General features: G+C 34.8%; 1 protein-coding gene across 10 annotated transcripts in view; it reads right to left on the bottom strand.

Annotated features, from left to right (window-relative positions):
* LOC136849010 (protein tramtrack, beta isoform-like) overlaps positions 1-21,420 on the bottom strand; it is a 93,436-nt gene that overhangs the window by 29,499 nt on the left and 42,517 nt on the right. For 2 of the 10 annotated variants that reach the window (XR_010856196.1, XR_010856197.1), the window contains exon 5: positions 9,510-9,809. The exons of 5 other annotated variants lie outside the window; for them this stretch is intronic. Coding sequence is in view for 2 of the 5 variants with exons in the window: in XM_067121849.1 (XP_066977950.1) it covers positions 20,654-20,959 (306 nt within the window). In the remaining 3 variants the exon portion in view is untranslated. Of the gene's footprint in view, positions 1-9,509; positions 9,810-19,169; positions 20,960-21,420 lie in introns of those variants that run through there. 3 more of the 10 variants (XM_067121849.1, XM_067121850.1, XR_010856198.1) reach the window with 2 other exon arrangements.

Below are 21,420 nucleotides of genomic sequence, written 5' to 3'. Positions count from 1 at the left end.
TACCTAACAGAGGCGCCGATAACCGAAAATCGGCACTTTCTGGCGCCGATAAGCCCGAAAATCACCCAAAATGCGCTGGAAATTGACGATTTTCGGTTCGTGGCGCTTTTCGGTTATCATTACACCCCCAGAACGGAACCCCCGCCAATAACCGAGGACTGCCTGTAATAGGTACTGTTTTCCTGTCTGGATGTCAGCAGCCTCTCAAACCGCTACCTTTCAGTCAAGACTGGTTTTATCCTTCTACCAAACAATGTAACTATGATTCAGTTAACTGCCAAAAACACATCTTGTTTAATCATCTTGCACCCCAAGAGCTGCTGTACACCAACCTCCAGATTCTGATGATGTGCAAAGTTTTCACAGCATACATATCATTTGTTGGTTTATCTTATTTTTTCATATATGTGGATTGCATTTTTTGGAAGCCTCATCTGCAAGATTATGGCCTTTTGGGCTAATTCTACATAACCATTTGGGTGTTTTGATTAGTACAGGCAGTCCCTGGTTATCGGCGGGGTTCCGTTCCCGACAGCGTGACAATAACCAAAAATCACCGATAATAGCACTGATTCCTGGTTATCGGTGCCGATAATCGGTTATAGGCGCCGATAACCATTGATCAGCGCCGCCGATAACTGGCAATTAGTGCCGATAACCGGTTACCAGCGATGATAACCAGGAATCGGTGTCGAAAATCCAGCTATTGTCGTCACTAGACAAGCGCCGTAAAACCGGATCGCCGATAACCGAAGACTGCCTGTAATGCCTAACACAGGCAAGAAAAGCAAATAAAAACTATTGTTTTGTATTTGATCTGAAAACACAGTATCATCTGTCACTAGGGAAACTTGTATATCTCTTCCCCTTTAAAATGAATCTCACATCTAGGCCCACATCCACATTCACTTGTGAGTGGTAAGAAGTTAAAATGATGCCCATATCCACATTCACTTGTGAGTGGTAAGAAGTTAAAATGATCTTTTACAGTAACAACTTTATTAAATAATGTAATTTCATAAAAAAGGCAAGCAGCAATGGAGACACCTATCAATTGGCACTATACTTCCTCCCCCTGGAATAGAATCAAAACACTTTATGGCTAATGCCAGCCTTGACTAAGCCAGCACTTGGTAGATACTGTATACCCAATACAGTAAATATAATAAATATTTTTGTTCTCATAAACCTTAATTCCAACTTATTTACACCTCAAACAAATGAGATGGATGCTTTCTTGAAGATTCATATACTGTACAGTAAGGTATCATGCTAAGTTACGACTTTCATATTATAAATGGTAATAATCAACTCAGTGCAAAACTGTATTTACTTTAGCATTTAAAAAACATGTTAGAGGGTAATATGAAAGAGAGAGAGAGAGAGAGAGAGAGAGAATACAGTTTTGAATCATGTGCTAGGTTATATGCACAATAGAAACTAAGTCCAGAACGTTTTATTTTTATTTATAAGTTTCTGACAAAGTTATTTGTGGGTTCAGATATCTGGTTATCTATTATTCATAATTAAAAAGATACTGTACAACATTGCAGGATAAAGTTATCAAGACTTTGAAAACTCACAGTGTAGAACATACTGGTAAGTTTTTGATTCTGAATTTTACATTTCCAAAAGACAGTAATGACAAGGTGTAAACATGTTCACAAATGAAAAAATTTGCATTTGACTCTACTAACAGCAATGACTGTATTCACAACACTAAATAAAGAACAGCCATACTTTACGTAAAAAATTAACAAAACATTAATAGGTAAATATACATCTAATGCATATGGTCAAGACTACAGTAAAAGAACATTCAGTCAATAATAATTACCATGTCTATGAAAGACGACTTGATGAGTCACATTACAGTAATATGGTGCAGATGAACAAAATGTCTTGAAATTCGCTGCACACGTAACATTCAGAAATTAAGTTTGTCAAAACTATACACTACACAAAATACCATTTAATTAACTACATGTTCTCCTAATCTTCGTCTATGAACTGTTCATGTTCTGTCCATTTACTTTCCAAAAGATATCAGGTCTCAAATATCCTTTACTTTTGTATGGGCAATTACAGTAAATAACTCCTATACTGTTAAGACAACAAAATCTATACAGGTTTAATTAACTTTACTTTTTTTAAGCACAGGCATAAGAGAAGCCAAGGACAGTGTAATAGTTGTTAGGCAGCTTTCAAGACAACCTCAAAGTTAGAACATCCTTTCCTTCAGAAGGCCCAAGCCATGTTTACAAAAGAATTTTACTATGGCAATAATACCTATGATGTCTGCTTAGAAATTTTCAGAAAATGTTTTCCAGTAAAGTACCATCACTGTACTTAAAATATTATTTTCATAACCTTAGTTAATTGCAAAATTAATTACAAATTACAGTTTATTTAATGTTGAAGTGCAAATAGCTGCAGTAGTGTATACCACATATTGAATAATTAAATTCAATGACACTTGTGGTAGCTGCACTGTATATTACCCTCAACCACTTCATCTGTTTACTCTTGTATAAATATATCAGAAGACAACCCATGAAAGAATGCTTTCACCTACAACATTTATCTACAGACCCAAGCAAAAGGAAACTATGAGTTTTGAAGAAACTGGAAAGTAAAATCTAGTCCCAAATTTATATTATTTTTCATTACAGAACTTGAAGTAGCTTTTTAATAATGTATACAACACCTCATTGCTGTTTAGTATTACACTGTCTAAAGTTTGCAAGACCAATCAAGGAATTTCATTAATATGCTCAATATATACTTTACTTCTATTTTCAATTTATGTTTGCTCAAAAACAACACAATTCATGTTTCTGACACCTGAACATGACATGAAAAGTTAAATATTGTACTGAAATAGATGCAGAGTTTGTTAAAGTTGAGATCTCCCTGGCCACAAAAACTTTTTAGGTAAATATATAGCTAAAACTAGCTAGCCAAAATCTAAATAAAGTAGGAAATTTCCTGACAACTTTAATATTTTCTGAAACAAACGCCATAATATGCAAGAGGGTTCATTTATGTGTATATTCTATTCATTCAAAACTGGTGCAGATTATCATCAGTGTTTACTGGAATGCAAGCTCCATCCCCTGTGAGGAGGAAGAATTATAATTCTCACAAGGAGATTAATTTAAAATGAAGTTTATGTTAAAACACATCAAGACTGTCTTAAAAATTCTAGATATGGTTCAGCATACTTTAAAAATTTATTTTAAACTCACTGAATTAACACAGGATTGAATAGGATCACGATTCTTATCTTGAGATTGGCCAGCTTTTATGCACTGGCTTAATAACAGGATTCAGGCTGTTTATGTAAAAATGATGACATGGTCATTTACTTGGCTCTTAATACATTCCAATACGATTATGTGATCTTAAAAACACCATGAGTGAGGTGATGAAATGGAAATTATTGCAGCAATATCTTTAGGAAGATAAATGCAGTGGTCTCCACACTTCACTTTGTCAATAGGTATAATGGTTAAGTACTTTATGAATTATATCCTTAAAGTACAAGGACAACACAGATTGGTAGTCCCTAGAGTCTGCCTTGGGAACTTCCATCATACATGCCTTAATCAAAAACAATGCCTATCATCAAAGCTGAACTTCCTCTGAGATAGTCCTTGAAAAATATGTATACTGGATATACAGACATCCTCTTTTATAGGATATACAAAATGTCCCCAAGAAGCTTGACAATGAGGTTTACAAAAGTTGGGTTATAAAAAGAGAGCTGTCAAGTTCATTCTGTACTAGTCTGGAATCAAATAAAAACCCACACTTGGATATATGTCACAAAATTTTTTCTCTCTCTCTCTCCAATTCATGCAATGACTACATGGATGTCAGTCTCATTCATAAGTTTTCTGTATTTAGGGACCCTGTGACTCATTATGACCCCTATATAATTATTTTAATTTAATCCTAATTAAATTATTCCAGTTTGTTGATTATACATTAAAATTGCTGAAAAATAGTTATTTAGCCAATATAAAAATCTGAATTTTAAATAAAATAAAAATATAAAAACATTAGGAAAACTATACATTTTTTAACTGCTAGGGGTATTTTATTTTGAAACAATCTCATTTTTGTAAGTAATATTGAAAACTATACACCAAGTTTATAAAATGGGCTTAAATTATTCACTTACTCTTATATTTTTAGCTGTTGGTACTAATAGATTTGGCAGACTATTATAGACATAGAAAAAATTGTAGATTTAAAATTAATTTTAAAAAAATATGTAATGCAAACACAGCTTTAACAAAGCCAATAAACAAACTAGAACCTTTCAGAAACAAAAAACAAAAAGACTTATGCCTCTAGGTTCAAGATCAACAAAGGCTTAGAAATTTGAAGTTGTAAAACTTTAGTTCTGAGAAAAAGACACTGAAAGTCAAGACGGTTTTTTGGTGAAGGTTTGGCAGTATTTGGAGACACTTCAGGTTAATTAACCAGCTCTAGCATCATAATCAGGATGTTCTACTAGTTTCTCTTATTTGGCACTAAAAATATTCACACTATCTGCCATGAAGAGATTTACGAACAGCTGAAGACTGTTTTTTAGCAGAATTTCCACTGATGATCTTCCTTCAACTTTAGCTTGTTGGCCTAGCCTGTTATATAAGCCACTTTATGGTTATTTTTTAGTTGTTTCTTGGTGTCTGCATATTCACTGAATAGAAATGAATCATCTATCAGAGAAAATGGGTATGAAACACTTCAGGGGACAAATGCCCTGCAGTAGGGTTAGCCTCTTGAACAAACGTATGGAAAAAATCAAAGAAAATCTGAAAAACACAAAAATTTCCCGATCATCCATCTGTTGACAGGTGTCACTCTGAGTCAATTGGGTTTAAGTGCCGGTGGTATTTAAACCTGCATGCGCACAAATGCGCCAAAATACATAAATACCAAAAGAAAAATAATCATAGTACATTATGGGATCATTTTCCAATTTTCATGTATGGGCCCAGAAATACCTAAAAATATTGGGTCTAAGGTCCCTTAAAGCTTTTTGTGAGCTCTATCGGCTCTTCTGAGACTATAAAGAATAAGGATAATCTCTACTCTTTGGGGAAAACATCTGCTTTTATGAAACTTCCTTCCTAGTGTTTGAAATAATCTAAGAAAGAAGATAGGTTGCCAGTGAATCCACAATTAAACAGAACAAGAGTAATGATCTTTACCCCCTTTCTTTGCAATTCTTAAAAATTACCATAATTATCATTATTATTTTTTATTATTATCATTATTAAATAGTTTAACCAAACCAGTGAGCCAATATAATCAGACCTCACAGGGCTGGCCTGAAGGATATGTTTTTATTAACGAGAGATTAGTGTAAGCATACATATGCTTCTCAATGAAGACACCAAGCACAAGTGCAACACTTTACCTCATAAAGAGCATCTTTAAATTACTCTTTCTTGGTGACATTCATTGTACAGGCAGTGAAAAGATTCCTATCTGGAAAAGTGATAGATATTACCTATATATATAAAGATTGAATGGCTTTCATCTTCAGTGTAATCAGTGAGACCACAATAAAGAAAATCTTAAGCCCCCACATGAGCTGTCAGCCCTACAAAAAGGAAGCATACTTGCCAACTATTCCTGTTGATGTCATTAAAAACTAATTTGAGCAATGGTATTTCTAAACAAACTAAAGTACGTGTAGTACTAGTGATAAAATGGATGACCAAAAACTATGATACATATGTGCACCAATGCAATATCTAATGTAAAATAACTTGCTAGTTGTTTGTCTGATAATGACTTCAATTCACCTGGAGTAGCACTCATATTACAATATGCAAGGCTTGTACTGCTGCATGGGGATACAAAAGTTTCTGAACATTGTATTTCCTCATTTACTGGTAGAACAAACCACATTAAATACTACTGACATGTTGCGGACGCCCAAGGTTTTCAAGATTCTTAAGTGTTATGTACTGATTAGGCATGGGTTTTCACAAATGAATATCGTGTAATCTTAATGCGTTGATTTGAAAAAGCCTGACTAAATATATAAACAATTTGAGGTTTAAACAACCACTTCTCTTAAATCCACTTACTTTCAAGCTATTATCTTGAAATTAATTCATTCATTTCTAGGCATATACATTTGCTTTTACATTTTAGGCATGCATAAATAGCTGTGGTACTTTTTTCAAATATATGTTACCATTATCCCTTCACTGCTTCATATCAACAACATGGTTCATAAGAAGATAGTTTTCTTACTGCAAATAAAAGGAACTTTAATGTAAACTTTATCATTTGTGCTTATGTACAGTACACATGGAATTCTCTTCCCAATGGTCTTTCCTATACAGTATTCCAAAATTTTCATAATTTAAACATGTAATAATTTAAAGAGATATGTTCTGGCTTTCTTTTGGGGTTGGACTCTGATCTTTTCAATTAATTTTTTGTCTGCTACACCTCAGAAGGGAAAATGCACATGACTGGCTGAACCACATCTGTAGTTAACCTGACTCGACCACTGCCTAGTACGACAAAAATGATCCTGTTAACTGTCACACTGGAAAGATTATTATTATAAATAAATTAGTAAAATAAGATCACCAAGTCACAACTCTATAAACTCACAGGGCTTGGCTGAAAGGATTTGTACTGAAATGAGAGGTGATGATTGGAGCAAGGGAATGTTAAAATAGTTGTGGTTCCCTAGTTCATTCTCATAATTTTTCTTGAGTATTTGTACAATACTTTGTAGTTTCCTATCCTTCCCAGTTATTCTTTACTCTGAGGAGGAGCAACTTCTGCTTCTTTAATCACCCTCAGGTGGATTACATCTAAACCTGGGGATTTGTTTTAGGTAAACTTTCTTTTTCATCTTTTTATTTTTTCATCACTTCTGTTTCCCCTTGGCATATTATTGAGATGCTAGGAATTTCTGTGACGTCTTACAGTACACACTAGCAAAGTATTCATTAAATTAATCTCCCACTACTAATAACATTGCCATCTTTATCTTTTAAAGGCCCCACCATTACTGTTAACTGATTTTCTACCATTTATATGTGCAAAAAATACTTTTGGATTGTCTTCTGCTCAAGATGTAGCCATATGCTCCAACATCCTACACTAATTTTTTTCTAATGTCATGGTTGTAAATTCGATAATTTTTGTTTTCTGTCTATCCCAAATACTGTATCTTTATAAATATTACTGCTAAACCACGTTGGCTGTTGATCCCATTTCGAGTCAATTTTCTTTGCAGAAGCAGAAGTCTGCAGAGTCTTCAATTAAGTCTGCTCCAGATCTGCTTATCCTGCTTCTAGTGTTCTTGCCAACATTGGATGATACTTAAGTTTCTCTGCACAGCAAGAAAGGTCATGTGAGTTTTAACTATTTTGTTAAGTTAGATAGAACTCCCTTTGGTTAAAATATTTGGCCATAGTCAATTGGTGGTGAAGAACATACTGGTGAGAGGTAGTCCATACTTGCCCTAATCAATGTCATGGATGATGTGCACATGGTACTGATACAGTATATCTCGTTTGGAAAATGTTCTCTGTACTCAAGCAGACTGCCTGCAACAGTTTGCTAGGATTCATTCAATATGAGTAGATCATGTTTGAGAGAGAGAGAGAGAGAGAGAGAGAGAGAGAGACTTATTTTACGTGGCTAAGAACCAATTGGTTATCTAGCAACGGGACCTACAGCTTGTATAGCGAGAAATGAATTTCTATCACCAGAAATAAATTCCTTTAATTCTTCATTAGCCGGCCGGAGATTCGAACTCGGGCCTAGCGAGTGCTAGCCGACAACTCTACCGACTCGTCCAACGGGGAACTGAGAGAGAGAGAGAGAGAGAGAGAGAGAGAGAGAGAGAGAGAGAGAGAGAGAGAGAGAGAGAGAGAGAGAATGCTGCTTCAGTGTTATGTAATAAGATCATATTCAGGAAGGACACCAGTCAATGAAAAACATTAATGATGTCATGAATACCATGGCCTTCAGAGGACCTACTGTAAGAGAACATATCTAGCACACGATAACCAATATGGCACCAAAAACTGGAGGAAGAAGTTAAGAGAGCCCTGAAAAGCCACTTAAGTACTGTACAGTAATGGGAATGATGACATCAGGATAAGCTTTATTCCCTTGATATTTGGTGTTAAGTGAAGAGGGTTAACTTTTAGATATGAGAAAATGGACCTTACACAAGTAAAGCAATCATCGAAGTTGAAATGAAAGACTATTGCAACAGTGTCATCAATAGCAAACCATAAATTATTCTAAGTAAGTCATATATGGTGCTTAAATATTTAGCTCAGAGGATGCAAGCACCATAAATTTTAAAACTTGAAGAAACTGTACAAACTGAAGTGCAGATCTTGAAATGACAGGCAAATTCCTATATGGCAAGAAGAGGTATTTTTTTTTATAATGCTGGCATTACCCAGGTATCTGTACACGGATCAACGAAGAAATACATGCCCAAGTATAAATATATATGTAAACAGAAACATGACAGCCACTGCTGATTTCTAGAATTAGACTAAATCATGACCTTTCACAGCAAGGCAATAGTTGAAAAGTGGGACTCTAGGTGATGAAGCTTACCTCTCAGAACCAATATCTTCTAGTTGGCTACCAGTTCACATCATAAGCCAACAAAATATTCAAGAAGCAATGCCTGTCTATCTGTTCATGAAAATCAGTGTAACAGGAATGTATACTAAGGAGCCTTAGATAGCAAACATACAAGAGAATCACACTATTTAAAAAAAAATGGGATATCTTAAAAAATATCCTGTCTAGTGAAGCTGGCATGTGTCCTTTACAGCCTACAAAGTAGTATGGGTGAGAAGCTTGCCCTTATTCAGAAACCTGTGCTCGTAACAAGTAGAAACTTTTGCCAATGTTGAAAGATCATCCTTGGCACAATCAGATAAAGCATACATAAAACTGTGAAATGATTAACATTAATGAAAGAATACTTATAACATGACAACTAAAAATTACTCGCAAAACGATCCTAATTTCCTAATTGCAAATTGCTCTTCCATTTGACATATGAATCCTTGCATTTTTTCAGTTTCCTGTAACTACTATCTTGGATGGTTTGATTAAAAAACCTTTATATTAAGGAGCGTCACACCTAAAGCTTTACCATGAACACATAATCAGTAACAGAAACTATGCTATTTTCCTCTAGAAAAAGGCTACAGTAAAAATACTAATGCAAAAAATGCAACTGTATCAGAAAACAATGAAGACTATTACAACACTACAGGACCCTACTGAAAGGAAATGAGTTTTCATTCTTTTAACGAAAACTATGCCTATAAAAACTTCCACTTCAAAATCCTACAGAAAAAGCACTGTACCTACATGATTATACGTATCTATAATCATCAATTCTTTTTACAAAAACACCTGAAGACATTCTGCACTCAGATATTTAAGAACCAAGCATGACTCATCACAGGCAAGATTACCTGACGACTTCTCAAAGCCCGTTCTAATGTTTTTCCTCTGCCCTAACGCCTAACGTGATACCAAGTCCCCCAGAACACCCTTCCAGAGAATGTCTAAACTTGTCATGCCGTACAACTGCATGTCTTGTGGTTGCTCTGTAAGGGCACTTGGTACACTGATAAGGCTTTTCACCCGTGTGAGTGCGCAGATGTCTTCCTCCACTTGCTCTTGTCGGAATCAATACGTGGGCAGTAGAGGCAACGGTAGCACAGCCTCCCTTGTTCATCACGTACCACTGGACCCTCTGTCATCACCAGACCCTAAAACACAATAAGGGAAAATATTACTACCCGCTACAATTACTACTTTTTGAAATTTACCACTTTTAAAGGCACATAAGCTATTCTGTAGCGTTACACTTGAAAAAACACCATCTTAGAAACTATGAAAATGCTTTATCGAGTTATGAAACAATTTTACTGGACTCACACTGAAATGTGTGTGTGCAATAAAACAACTGTTCCAAAGCAGCAACAAAACATATCAGCTCTGACAGTAACTTCCACTGTAACAGCTCTAATAAGGTCATTAGGAAGTTTTCTTTTAATAACAGTCCATTAATTAAAACAGCAATCATTAACGCATCCTTCTTAGTTTATTCTGGCATTTATACTTAAAACCAAATGTTCAAAATGAGGAAGCACACCCTTTGAATCACTGGGTGGTACATCTAGTATCTCATGGTATTATTTATAAGATGCCCACCATAATTTCACTGACACTGTGCAAATAGTATAATTTACAATTTTGAAAGAGCTGTTCATTGCTTAGTTATTTCCAGTTTCATTTTGCAACAAGATGATTAAGCTTAATAATTTCTCTCACAATTGAAATCTACCATAAACTTCCTTTCTGACCACAGCTTACATGCTTTCAATGAAAAAAGGACTTATTCAAGACATTTATATGTCAGATTATATTAACGTTCTTGGTCTATACCTTCTTCAAAATGATGTTTTTGACAAACTTATTATATTTCAAAAGGAAGTTTCTACTAAAGGAAAATAGGAACCAGTAAAAGCTTTCACTACAACCAATTTATTCTAAATAATGCATGGGTCTGTTGGTGACAGAGGTACAGTGCTTACCTACCTTAACAGTTTCCAACCAGCTGAATAATTGTCAGGATTACATACTTACAAATAATGTGCAATCTTACTGTAACTTAACATCTCCAGATGATTCCTGTTAATGAAGAACACATCCTATCTACCATAATAAAAAAATAATATGTACTTACAACCCAATCGTAACACCAGGTAGATTTTCTAAATATTCAAAATTCTCTTAAAAAATTAAGTAAAGTTTCACAACATAAAACCTATATCTCAAATCATGCAGTCTATTAGCCTACATTCTTCCCAGGTAGTATCGGCCTTCTATTTTCCATGCTATAAAAAATCTAGCTACTCATTACTGATCCTGGATGTTAACACAAATGTCATAAACTTATATGTTGCACAACCCAGCGCAAAAAACCATGTTATTAAACATTCAGGTTTCTGAATGTTTAATACATGTAGGCTAACAATCTTTCTTTATCTGCCAAATTCCTTCCAAGGGCTGCAATATGCCATCTTAATAAAAGCAACACTGGTGAAATCCATGTACAACTTAATTATGAAGGATTTCAAACCTATTAAGGTTTTGCAATTATGAGGTACAGTACAGTATTTCAAACCTATTAAGGCTCAGTGAAACATCAACCTTATAGTGGTGATTAAAGAATTCAGAGGACAATTTTTAATAAGAGAAATCCAAGTGTAGCTGACATATGCATAAATGATTTTATCTTAGGTTTGTGCTATCTTTCACTAAGAAATCCACTGGCAGAAGGCACAGCAAAGCATCACTAATACACTTCAAGGCTGTAAAAATGGAGACTTCATTAAGAGTGATTTAATTTACTTGCCACAAAAGCATCAGATGTACTATACTAAAATTGCTGATAAAATGTGACATCCATATTAAATAGTTTCCCCTTCAAAACAAATGGAATACAGTACTGGTAACATATAATGGCAGAGAACTTAAGCTAGACTTGTCCACAACATTTATACATCCAACTTTTCTGAGCATGTACCAGGAAATTATTTATCAAAACCTGCAACATTAATAAATGTCAAGCACTGTTAGTTTTCATAATGTTTGCAATATATTTAAGCATTACAATAGCTGACCATGGGTGCTATGAAAAACTGATTTACTTTGTTCTTTAATATCAAGAATGTAGGTGTATTTTCAATTTTTTTTTACTTTTCTTTCTTTCTTCTAGTCAAATGGTCATGCTCTCTGGCAATCATCTTCTACAACTAACCAGTTTTTATGCAATTTCACCCTATTATAATGTGGTCTATCTAATCTGATGCCTTTTACAACAAGCATATGCCATCCTTTAAGTCAGCAGAGTACTTGCTACCTGAAAACCTGAAAGATATCATCTTCTACAACTAACCAATTTTTATGCAATTTCACCGTATTATAATGTGGTCTATCTAATCTGATGCCTTTTACAACAAGCATATGCCATCCTTTAAGTCAGTAGAGTACTCGCTACCTGAAAACCCGAAAGACTTCTGGCTGTGACCCTACAGTATTTCACAACATATTTCAGCATAATTCCCCAAGAATATACAATTTGCTTTGACTGTTTTGTGCTCTTTTTACCAAATTCACAGCCCACACCTAACTATTCTCTACAGTATAACCAGTGACCCACCTATCTTGAAGAAAATGACATTTCCAACCCTCTATATCATTTGTCTTTAATGTTATATTTTATTCAGTTTTCAACAAGAAATTTCTTTCATATCCACTTTATGGTTACCACAGACAAAGCTATGGGGGAATATTTGTCTGTTTGGTGCTCATCTCACCACGATTAAAAAAAATCTTCCGACATGGCACACAATATATTTCAAGGCATGCAAAGAGAGTATGAAACAAGCTTCAACTATGGGCTGTTGAAATATGGAGGGAGTGACAGATGACAAGCAAAGGAGCTTTTAGTAAGTCTCCTTAATAGAGAGCTTTCACTGGTGGCACACAATAGTAGTAAAACCAGTATGAAAAGGTTGGTGTATTCACCCCAACATCCCTTTGTGCATCATGCCACACCAGCATATTTTGGGGAATTTTCAATGCTCTTGCATCTTTACTTTTCAAGCAAATACCAATGTTTATTTATAAGTACCTGAGTTATTTAAAAGTACTAACACTGTCATGTCATGCATTCCTTTTACTCTTGAATCCTTTAGCAGCCTTCCCTGCAAAAGCCAAATTTCACCCAAGATGCCTGTATAAAATAAGTTTACCTCATATGCTATACTAACGTCTTGCTGTAATGTTCTGCAGCTACAGACTGGCACACTTGGGATCACCTTTGAGGAGTAATTGCTTAATCCATGATGGCTCTTAAGTTCCCCTAAGAAGGGACATGGTTCTGTGATTTTCATTTATTGGTTAAACATCTTTCCATTCTCCAAGATGAATGGACCTAAGATGGACTTTCCCTCAATGTGTTGTGAAGTAAACCACTTCTAAAGCACTCTGAAGCACTTGATCCAGCTTAAGTGACAACTTTTTCACAGCTCTGTCCAGTTTTCTGTTTCCTGACATTTCAATAGCTGGAGGTGCGATCTTCTACCACTCCATCATGAATTTTCTATTAACATCAGTACTGTATTCAAATACTCAGTGCTGTAAAGCATTACAATTTTCTTATGGACTGGTTATACCTTATGAGGGCACTTCATACCAATGGATCACTTTGCACCTGCTAAGCCATTTTGACACACAAAAAAACAGCATAATGTTCAAAGTACTAAAGGCAGAGTTTTCATCCCAATCAGTCTGGAGTTTATTCCAATTTGTCAAATGTTTGAAAGGGGACTATTTCTAAAATTAGCAATTTTAAAATATATTTTGTTTGATATTCATTTGATATTTTCTTCTCTTCATTTTATTTCTCTTCACAAAGAGCATTTTATACTGTGGAAGCTTGCTTGGAAAACAATAAAACTTTATGCCTGTTCTATATATTATGTCTGCTCATTCTTAAAAACTAAAATCCATCAGCATTAAAATGTTTTTCCATTAGACTTTACTGTCATGAGAATTAAAAAAAAATGGGATATAAAATTTAGGTTGGAGCACTGGGACCTATGAGGTCACTCAGTGGTGAAAGGGAAATTGAAAATAAAAAGGTTTTAAAGGTGTAACAGGAGGAAAACCTTGCAGTTGCACCTTGAAACAATTTTTAGGAGACAGCAGAAAGTAAGATGGAAAAAAAGAGAACATGAACCAAGGTACAGTAGAAGGAATGGAAGGGGTTGCAGCTAGGGGGCCAAAAGGACACTGCAAAGACACTTAAGTAATGCCTACAGTACACTGCATTAGGTGTGCTGACAGCACTACTCCTCTACAAGGGATAAATACAAAAAGAATTCTATCTTCTTCTATCTGTATTCCCACCTGACCTAGGTTATCATTTATGCACATTTTCATAATATTATGGGTTTTTCTACTGATTCTCATCCTGCTACAGGCAGTCCCCGGTTAACGGCGGGCTCGGTTCATGACGATCTGGTTTTATGGCGCTTGTCTAGCGACGAAAATCGGCAATTTTTGGCGCGAAAATCGCCGATTTTCGCTTATCGGCGCCGATAATTGGGTATTGGCCCCAACACATACCTAACAGAGGCACCGATAACTGAAAATCAGCACTTTTCGGCGCCGATCAGCCCGAAAATCGCCGAAAAAATGCTGGAAATCGTCGATTTTCGGTTATCATCACACCCCCAGAACGGAACCCCCGCCGATAACCGAGGACTGCTTGTACTTTCATGGGTTTTTCTACTGATTCTCATCCTGCTGCTTTCATGTCTACTACTTTTCAAAAGTTCCCAGTCACTCCTCTCTTCACGTCCAAATCATCTCTGAGATCCTGGTTTATTTTCCTGCCATTAAACACTCCCATTCAGCAACTTTCTCATTCACAATATAATTCTCCTATCTCTCTCCAAGAACAAATCTTAGCATTCTACAGTCTCATCTTTCAGAACTGCCAAAGCTCATGACTGAAACATAAGAGCACTGCAGTGCTCATATGTTTTTTATTTACCAGCACTTTACCAGGCTGTTGCTAATTGATTTATAACTATTTTCTTAACAACTGCTTCGTGTGTTCCCAAGGTAACAGAAATGTTCCAACACTACCATGACCTATCCATCACTACATCAAGGTGCCACTTCTCCCTTCATTCCCCATTTGCTTTTCTTAGCATTTCAGGTGTAAAAACTCTCATAATCCATTTACATTTTGCAATGATTATAATAAAAAAAAAAATAAATAAATAATAATAGTGCCTATTTCATTCCATCTGTCCACTCACCAACACAGGTTTTAGGTAGATGTGGCATTACGCTTAGCTAGTTCGTGATTGGCTGAAATCAATGTTTCAAATATTTTAGTTGGACTAATGTGATAAAAATGCAAACTATTTCATCAGTAATTCACCTGAATGCTTATATATACAAAGAACCCTAACACCACCTATTATAGATCATAAACATGCCAAGTTATACCGATAATATATTAGTAAGAGCACATGAAAGACAAACTTGTATCAGAATGTGTACAAAGATCAAGCAATAATGGATGATTTGTCTTTCAATAATCACAGACAGGGACATTACTTTGGTATCATAACCTAGTTATCTTTGTATGCATGCAATGAAACTGCACACAGAATAAAGTTTGAATGATATGTAAATCTTGTGATCTGAATGGTTTGTAGGCATAAGTCTATGTGTGACCTGAGCTATACCAATGAGAAAATCATAATTATCGAAAGACCATTGTTTGTTTGTGTTTGATATGAATAGACGGTTTGATACAAGCACTTTTTTTCTTGTGCCTGTACAAGGTATACTGTACAGTATTATCAATACAAATCAGCATATTTGTTTATGTAAGGTGTGTGGGGACTTGTATATATAAACATGCAAATATGCAAATGTCTTCTATACATTCCAAACTGAAATCTCCAAGATGTTCAGCAAAAGAAAGATTACCTCATCTGCTATTACTTTATTCACAACATAAAATACTGACATAACAGAATATTGCAATAAAGGATTCATTATGGTCTACAGTTTCTATAAAAGGCAATATATTTTATCAACAGTGTTCTTAGACTTAGCCTAAGATAGGCTTTTTCTGGTAACATACTCCAATAAAACACTTGGTAAATCACCTTGTAAACAGTGGAGTAAAAACTTAACAGTCTGTATTTGTGTAAAAATAAATGAAAAACACTTAAGCATCCATGGCATTAAGTGAAAAAGGATCTACAAGTTGCTTACATAAACGTGCAGAAAACAGGAATCACAAAATATTCTGAAAGGCAAAAGTGTTCTGGAATATAAAGAGATACACAGGTAACAAAATGAACTGACTGTTTCACTAAACAATAATGGATATGCAACTGTGCTAGCAGGAAACAAGCCATGCTCCAAATAGATATTTCTTCTTTTTCCCAAATTCATACTTCTTGCAAAGTACTATACCCTGTGGCATACCATCTGGCTCACCAATTTATGCACTCTTAAACAGTAACCACTCCTGCTCATCTCATCCAAATCACACCCAATTTTGTTAGAAAACAGACACTGTCTTTTAATCAATAAAATCTGGAAATGAAGGGTGTGCTAAAGCAAGATTCTACTGTACGTGCAAAGACAGAATTTCCATATCCCAGAGGGAACTCTGAAGAGATAAACATTGACATATACAGTCATACCCCGAACTTACGCGAGGTTAGGTTCCAGAATCCCTTGCGCAAGGTGAATTTTCGCATAAGTTTGGCATGGTCTCTAAAAATACTATTAAATCCTCATTTCTAGAGCTTAAACACTAAACGTGGCCCTATTCATGCTCCAAAATTATTAAACTAACTTTTAAAAGAAATTAAAGTGATGGTAAACCCCCCGTATTCGTGGGGGATGCATACCGCACCCCACTGCATATAGCTAAATTCCGCGATTACTTAAAACCTCTCTAAAAACACTTAAAACTGCCTATTTTGATAGTTTAAACACAAAAAAAACTCTAAAAATGCTTATACCTGAGTATTTGAATAGTTTTATCACAAAAAGTGTATTTAGTCATGAAAAAGATATGAAAATACAGTAATTAGTGAATATTTCTCAGTGAAAAATACAACTGATGGGCAAATTTTCCGCGAAGTATGTGTATATGTTCCACGGAGAAAGCCGCGAATAGTGAGACCATGAATACGGGGGGTTTACTGTACTGTAATTTCATTTAAAAGTTAGCTTAGTACATTACCCTTAAAAAAAGAAACACAGGCAGTCCCCGGTTTACGATGGATCTGACTTACGACATTCCGAGGTTACGACACTTTTCAAATATATTCATCAGAAATTATTTCCTGATTTACGACGTGTGTTCCAGGGTTACGACGCGTCGTACGCCAATCTGACGATAGAAATATGGCTCCAAAACGGCAGAATAATCAAAATTTGGAGGTTCTTCTGATGAAAAATTCAATAAAAATGCAGTTTACATTGTTTTCAATACCAGCGTAAAAACGGAACCTCCATCGTAAACCAGGGACTGCCTGTAAATGACTGACATAAAAATAGAGTTGGAAGAGAATTTCTGTCTCTCTCCCCTTCCGACCAATCTATTTCTAGAAGTCTTCTCAACCTCTTTTTAATAACGTCTTTATTCTTTGTCTCTTTCTCTTTATTCAGAAATGATTTTTCATGAATAAAAAGTGTTTTTTATTTGGACTAATACAATTCTCAGTTACTGTGTCTCTATGTTTTAGAACATATATGCCACACTAGAGCATTTACACTTTGCAGATGGTACAGATAAAATTAGATCAATTTAAAAAACTATCTACTGTACAGGTAAGTACAGAAAAATAATAAGTTGTAAAAGTATGTGAGTGCTATGAATGAGAGAGAGAGAGAGAGAGAGAGAGAGAGAAGTAGAGAGAGAGAGAGAGAGAGAGAGAGAGAGAGAGAGAGAGAGAGATACTGCCTTACTTGAAATATATTCTTTATCTTTATGGAGAGAGAGAGAGATTTTAGAGAGAGAGAGAGAGAGAGAGAGAGAGAGAGAGAGAGAGAGAGAGAGAGAGAGAGAGAGAGAGAGAGTTATTCTTTACGATATCAAAAGATGGAAATTCAGTATTAAACTAATTTAAATGAAATGAAAATTACAATAATTTAATTTAAAAGTTAGCTTAATACATTACCCTTCAAAAAGAAATAAATGGTTGACGTAAGAATATAGGAGTGTGTGAAGATTAGTATACTATTTCTTTCTCTCCCCATTCCATCGATCTATTTTTAGAAGTCTTTTCAACATCATTTTTAAAAACTTCTTTACAGTAAACCCCCCGTATTCGCGTTCTCATGGTTCGCGGACTCACGCATTCGTGGGTTTCTCTGTGGAACGTATCTAGCCATCATTCGCGGAAAATTCGCCCATTCGCAGTATTTTTCATTGAGAAATATTCACTAATTACTGTATTTTCATATATTTTTCATGAGTAAATGCACTTTTTGTGATAAAACTATTAAAATACTCAGGTATAAGCATTTTTACAGGGTTTTTCTTGGTTTAAGCTATCAAAATGGGCAGTTCTAAGTGTTTTTAGATGGGTTTTAAGCATTCGCGGATTTGACCCATTCGCGGGGGGGTGTGGGACACATCCCCCGCGAATACAAGGGGTTCACTGTATTCTGTCTCTTTCTCTTTGTTCTGAAATGCCCTATGTCTCTATGTTTTAGAACAGCATATTTACTGTTTGTAGATGGTACAGGTAAAATTAGATAAATCTAAAATTATCTACTGTACAGTTAAAGACATAGAGAAACAGTAATATGTAGATTGCACTAACTATGAAAGAGAGAGAGAGATAACAGTTGTCCTTACTTAAGTGTGAAATTTTTATGAATTATTATGGAGAGAGAGAGAGAGAGAGAGAGAGAGAGAGAGAGAGAGAGAGAGAGAGAGAGAGAGAGAGAGAGAGAGAGAGAGAGAGATCTTTGACCCACTAATCAGGAACACTCCCCCTCCTTGTCATGTTAAATTGACAAGTCTGATAGCTTTGCCTTGGAGCTTCTTACAAAAGATGTGGGGAAAGAAATTTGTTTATTTAAAACATGTTTAACACACAAATTTTGTAATTACAGTTTTTTTATTATTATTATTATTATTTTATTATTATTATTATTATATTATTACTATTAAATCTTATTAATCTCATATTTGAAAATTAGTACTTATTATTAGGTGAAAAATGTATTTATCATACAAAACAAATAAACATATACATGTACCATAAAAATTCTCTCATCTCAGTGAGAGAGAGAGAGAGAGAGAGAGAGAGAGAGAGAGAGAGAGAGAAGAGAAATTATTACAGTACAGTACTTTTATTTAATGTTATTTAATTTACACATAAAGGCTTGAAAACTTATAAATTACATAAAAAATTAAACACTTTTGCAGGGTTTCTCAATATTTGCAAATGTTCGCTTGTCTGTGAAAAACTTGTGTATGACAATTAGTTAGGTTCCAATGAAAAGTTCGCGTGTCTGTGAATTTGGGCAACTTGAATCGTGCAAGTTTGGGGTATTACTGTAGTTTGTAAACCTGATTACACAAATTAAACAGAATACTTTCATAAAATTTTTTATTGTTAAACTTCACTGGCTATTTAACTGTTTCCTTGTTAATGTATAAATTACCTGGTCCATATCTGCTATGATTATTCTATAAAATCTACTTCCAATGCAAAGCTGAATGCATGGATATTTGAATTACAATGCCATTTGCCACTTGCTTTTGGTACAATATGCAGTATTTTTATCATAATAAGTTAGATTAACATACATAATATACTTTTTATATTCTCCCGTCAAAATAAGAAATGATTTCAAAGATGAAAAAAGTCAAATTAACAAGAGAATGAATAAATAAAAGAATACATGTAACATTCACAGTAATTTTGAAAATGTATTGAATAAGATTGAAAAATAGCTAAATACACTGAATTTGGTAAACATAATGAATGAGCCAGCATAAACAAGCAGCTAATACATATGTATTGAAATAACAAATAAATACTTGTCACAGAGTGACGATGATCTAATGAAAGATAAATGAAGGATAAAATGTAGGCATGACTTCATATAAAAAACTGGATGTAAAGTATATACAAAATGTGAAATGTGTTTAACTGAACTCGTCAGGCACAATCAAAACTAGCTATAAGCCAGGGATTGTCCATTACAAATGTAGCTGTGTAGAATTATACAGAGGCCTTTGATTACAGGTGGTCAGCCATAACCAATTTTTTTCAGTAACATAAAATTTAACAGGTACTGTTTCTGTACAAATCAAAATTTACAAAATGTATTTGGTTTTGTATACCTATGAGGCTATATAATAACAAAGCAAAAGTGACTATTGTCATCAATATCATCCCACTTACAGTAATTTACTAATGAAATAAATTTCTCATTCCTTTACAAACATAGTACAATACTTTCAGGTGATTCTAGCACAAAAAAAAAAGTAAACCAAACATCTGAGGTATAGTATCAAAACTGGAGTTAAAAAAAAAAAAAAAAAAAAAAAAAAAAAAAAAAAAAACTACCACCCTTGACAAAAGTACCAGCACATCCATCTCTTTTGGACAAACTAATATCAGTAAGAAACCCAAATGAAGTGAGTGACAAATATTGTCTGTTTTCGCCCCAACTTCATTTCTTTTTTTATTAATAAGTTTTCTAAAAGCTCTGGAAAGCCTTTCTAGCAGCTATGGTTTGAATCACCATCTCCACAGTAACATAGAGGTCAAACCAGATTTCCCAAAATCTACTCAAAGGCAAAACATCTGAAGTAAATACTTCTCACAAAACACCCTGAGTGAATACTTTTAACAACAAACTTTTCCGCTCCAGAAATTATAAAATGCTATGCATTCTTTACCAAGTATAAGAAATATTGCAGCTTTGCTTAGAGAACCAAAAAGGCACCCAGATTATTTTCATCTTTGACTTAAAGTACAGCAGTGGAATGGAGCGAATGTATGTGATAATTGAGAGTGCTTTTCCTGGATGTTTTAAAATTACAGAACTGACAAGAAAACGGTTTCTCTCCTGTGTGAATCATAACATGTCGAGTAAGCGTTCCTCGGTGATTAAAAAGTCTACCACAGAACATACACTCAAGATGGCGATCACTGGGATTTATCATTCTCTGAGTGTCACTGTGGAAGTCCATGTTGGAGAAACCTTGACTATTTAAAAGCTGACTTTCGGCACCAGGTCCCTCCACCAAGTGAATCAGGGATGGTATCGGGTCCTGCGAATGAGAAACACCCAACTACAATAGAGCCAGACACAATATTTCAAGGAATTATGTGACTTTTGTAACTTGGCATGATAATGTGTAGTTACTACTATTAGTTGGTGTTCTCTGTTAAAATCTGGCCAAAAACCTGTATGGCTACAATCTCTCCATTTCATTATGCTCCACTATCAGTAAACAGTTTACAATGCATTACAGCAAATCACTACATAAAAGACAAGACTGATCGATTAAACAAGTGGTTTTTGAAAGAGATGATAGTCCCTAGAAATACTTTCCGAACTGCATTCTGCTGCCTCCTCTCAAAAATGGGAGAAAACGAATATGAAAATACAAAGCTAGACATAGCCTGCCTTCAGGCAATTCTCAAAATTCTGGAGCCCTCACATAAAACATATATTAACAGAAAATTTATAAGCATACACTACCTAATGAAAATACTCATTTCCCAAGTA

This window comes from Macrobrachium rosenbergii, chromosome 20 (genome assembly GCF_040412425.1).
Source record: "Macrobrachium rosenbergii isolate ZJJX-2024 chromosome 20, ASM4041242v1, whole genome shotgun sequence".
NCBI classification, from domain to species: domain Eukaryota; kingdom Metazoa; phylum Arthropoda; class Malacostraca; order Decapoda; family Palaemonidae; genus Macrobrachium; species Macrobrachium rosenbergii.
The sequence above is the reverse complement of the archived record's forward strand: the minus strand, read 5'-3'. Positions and strand labels throughout refer to the sequence as shown.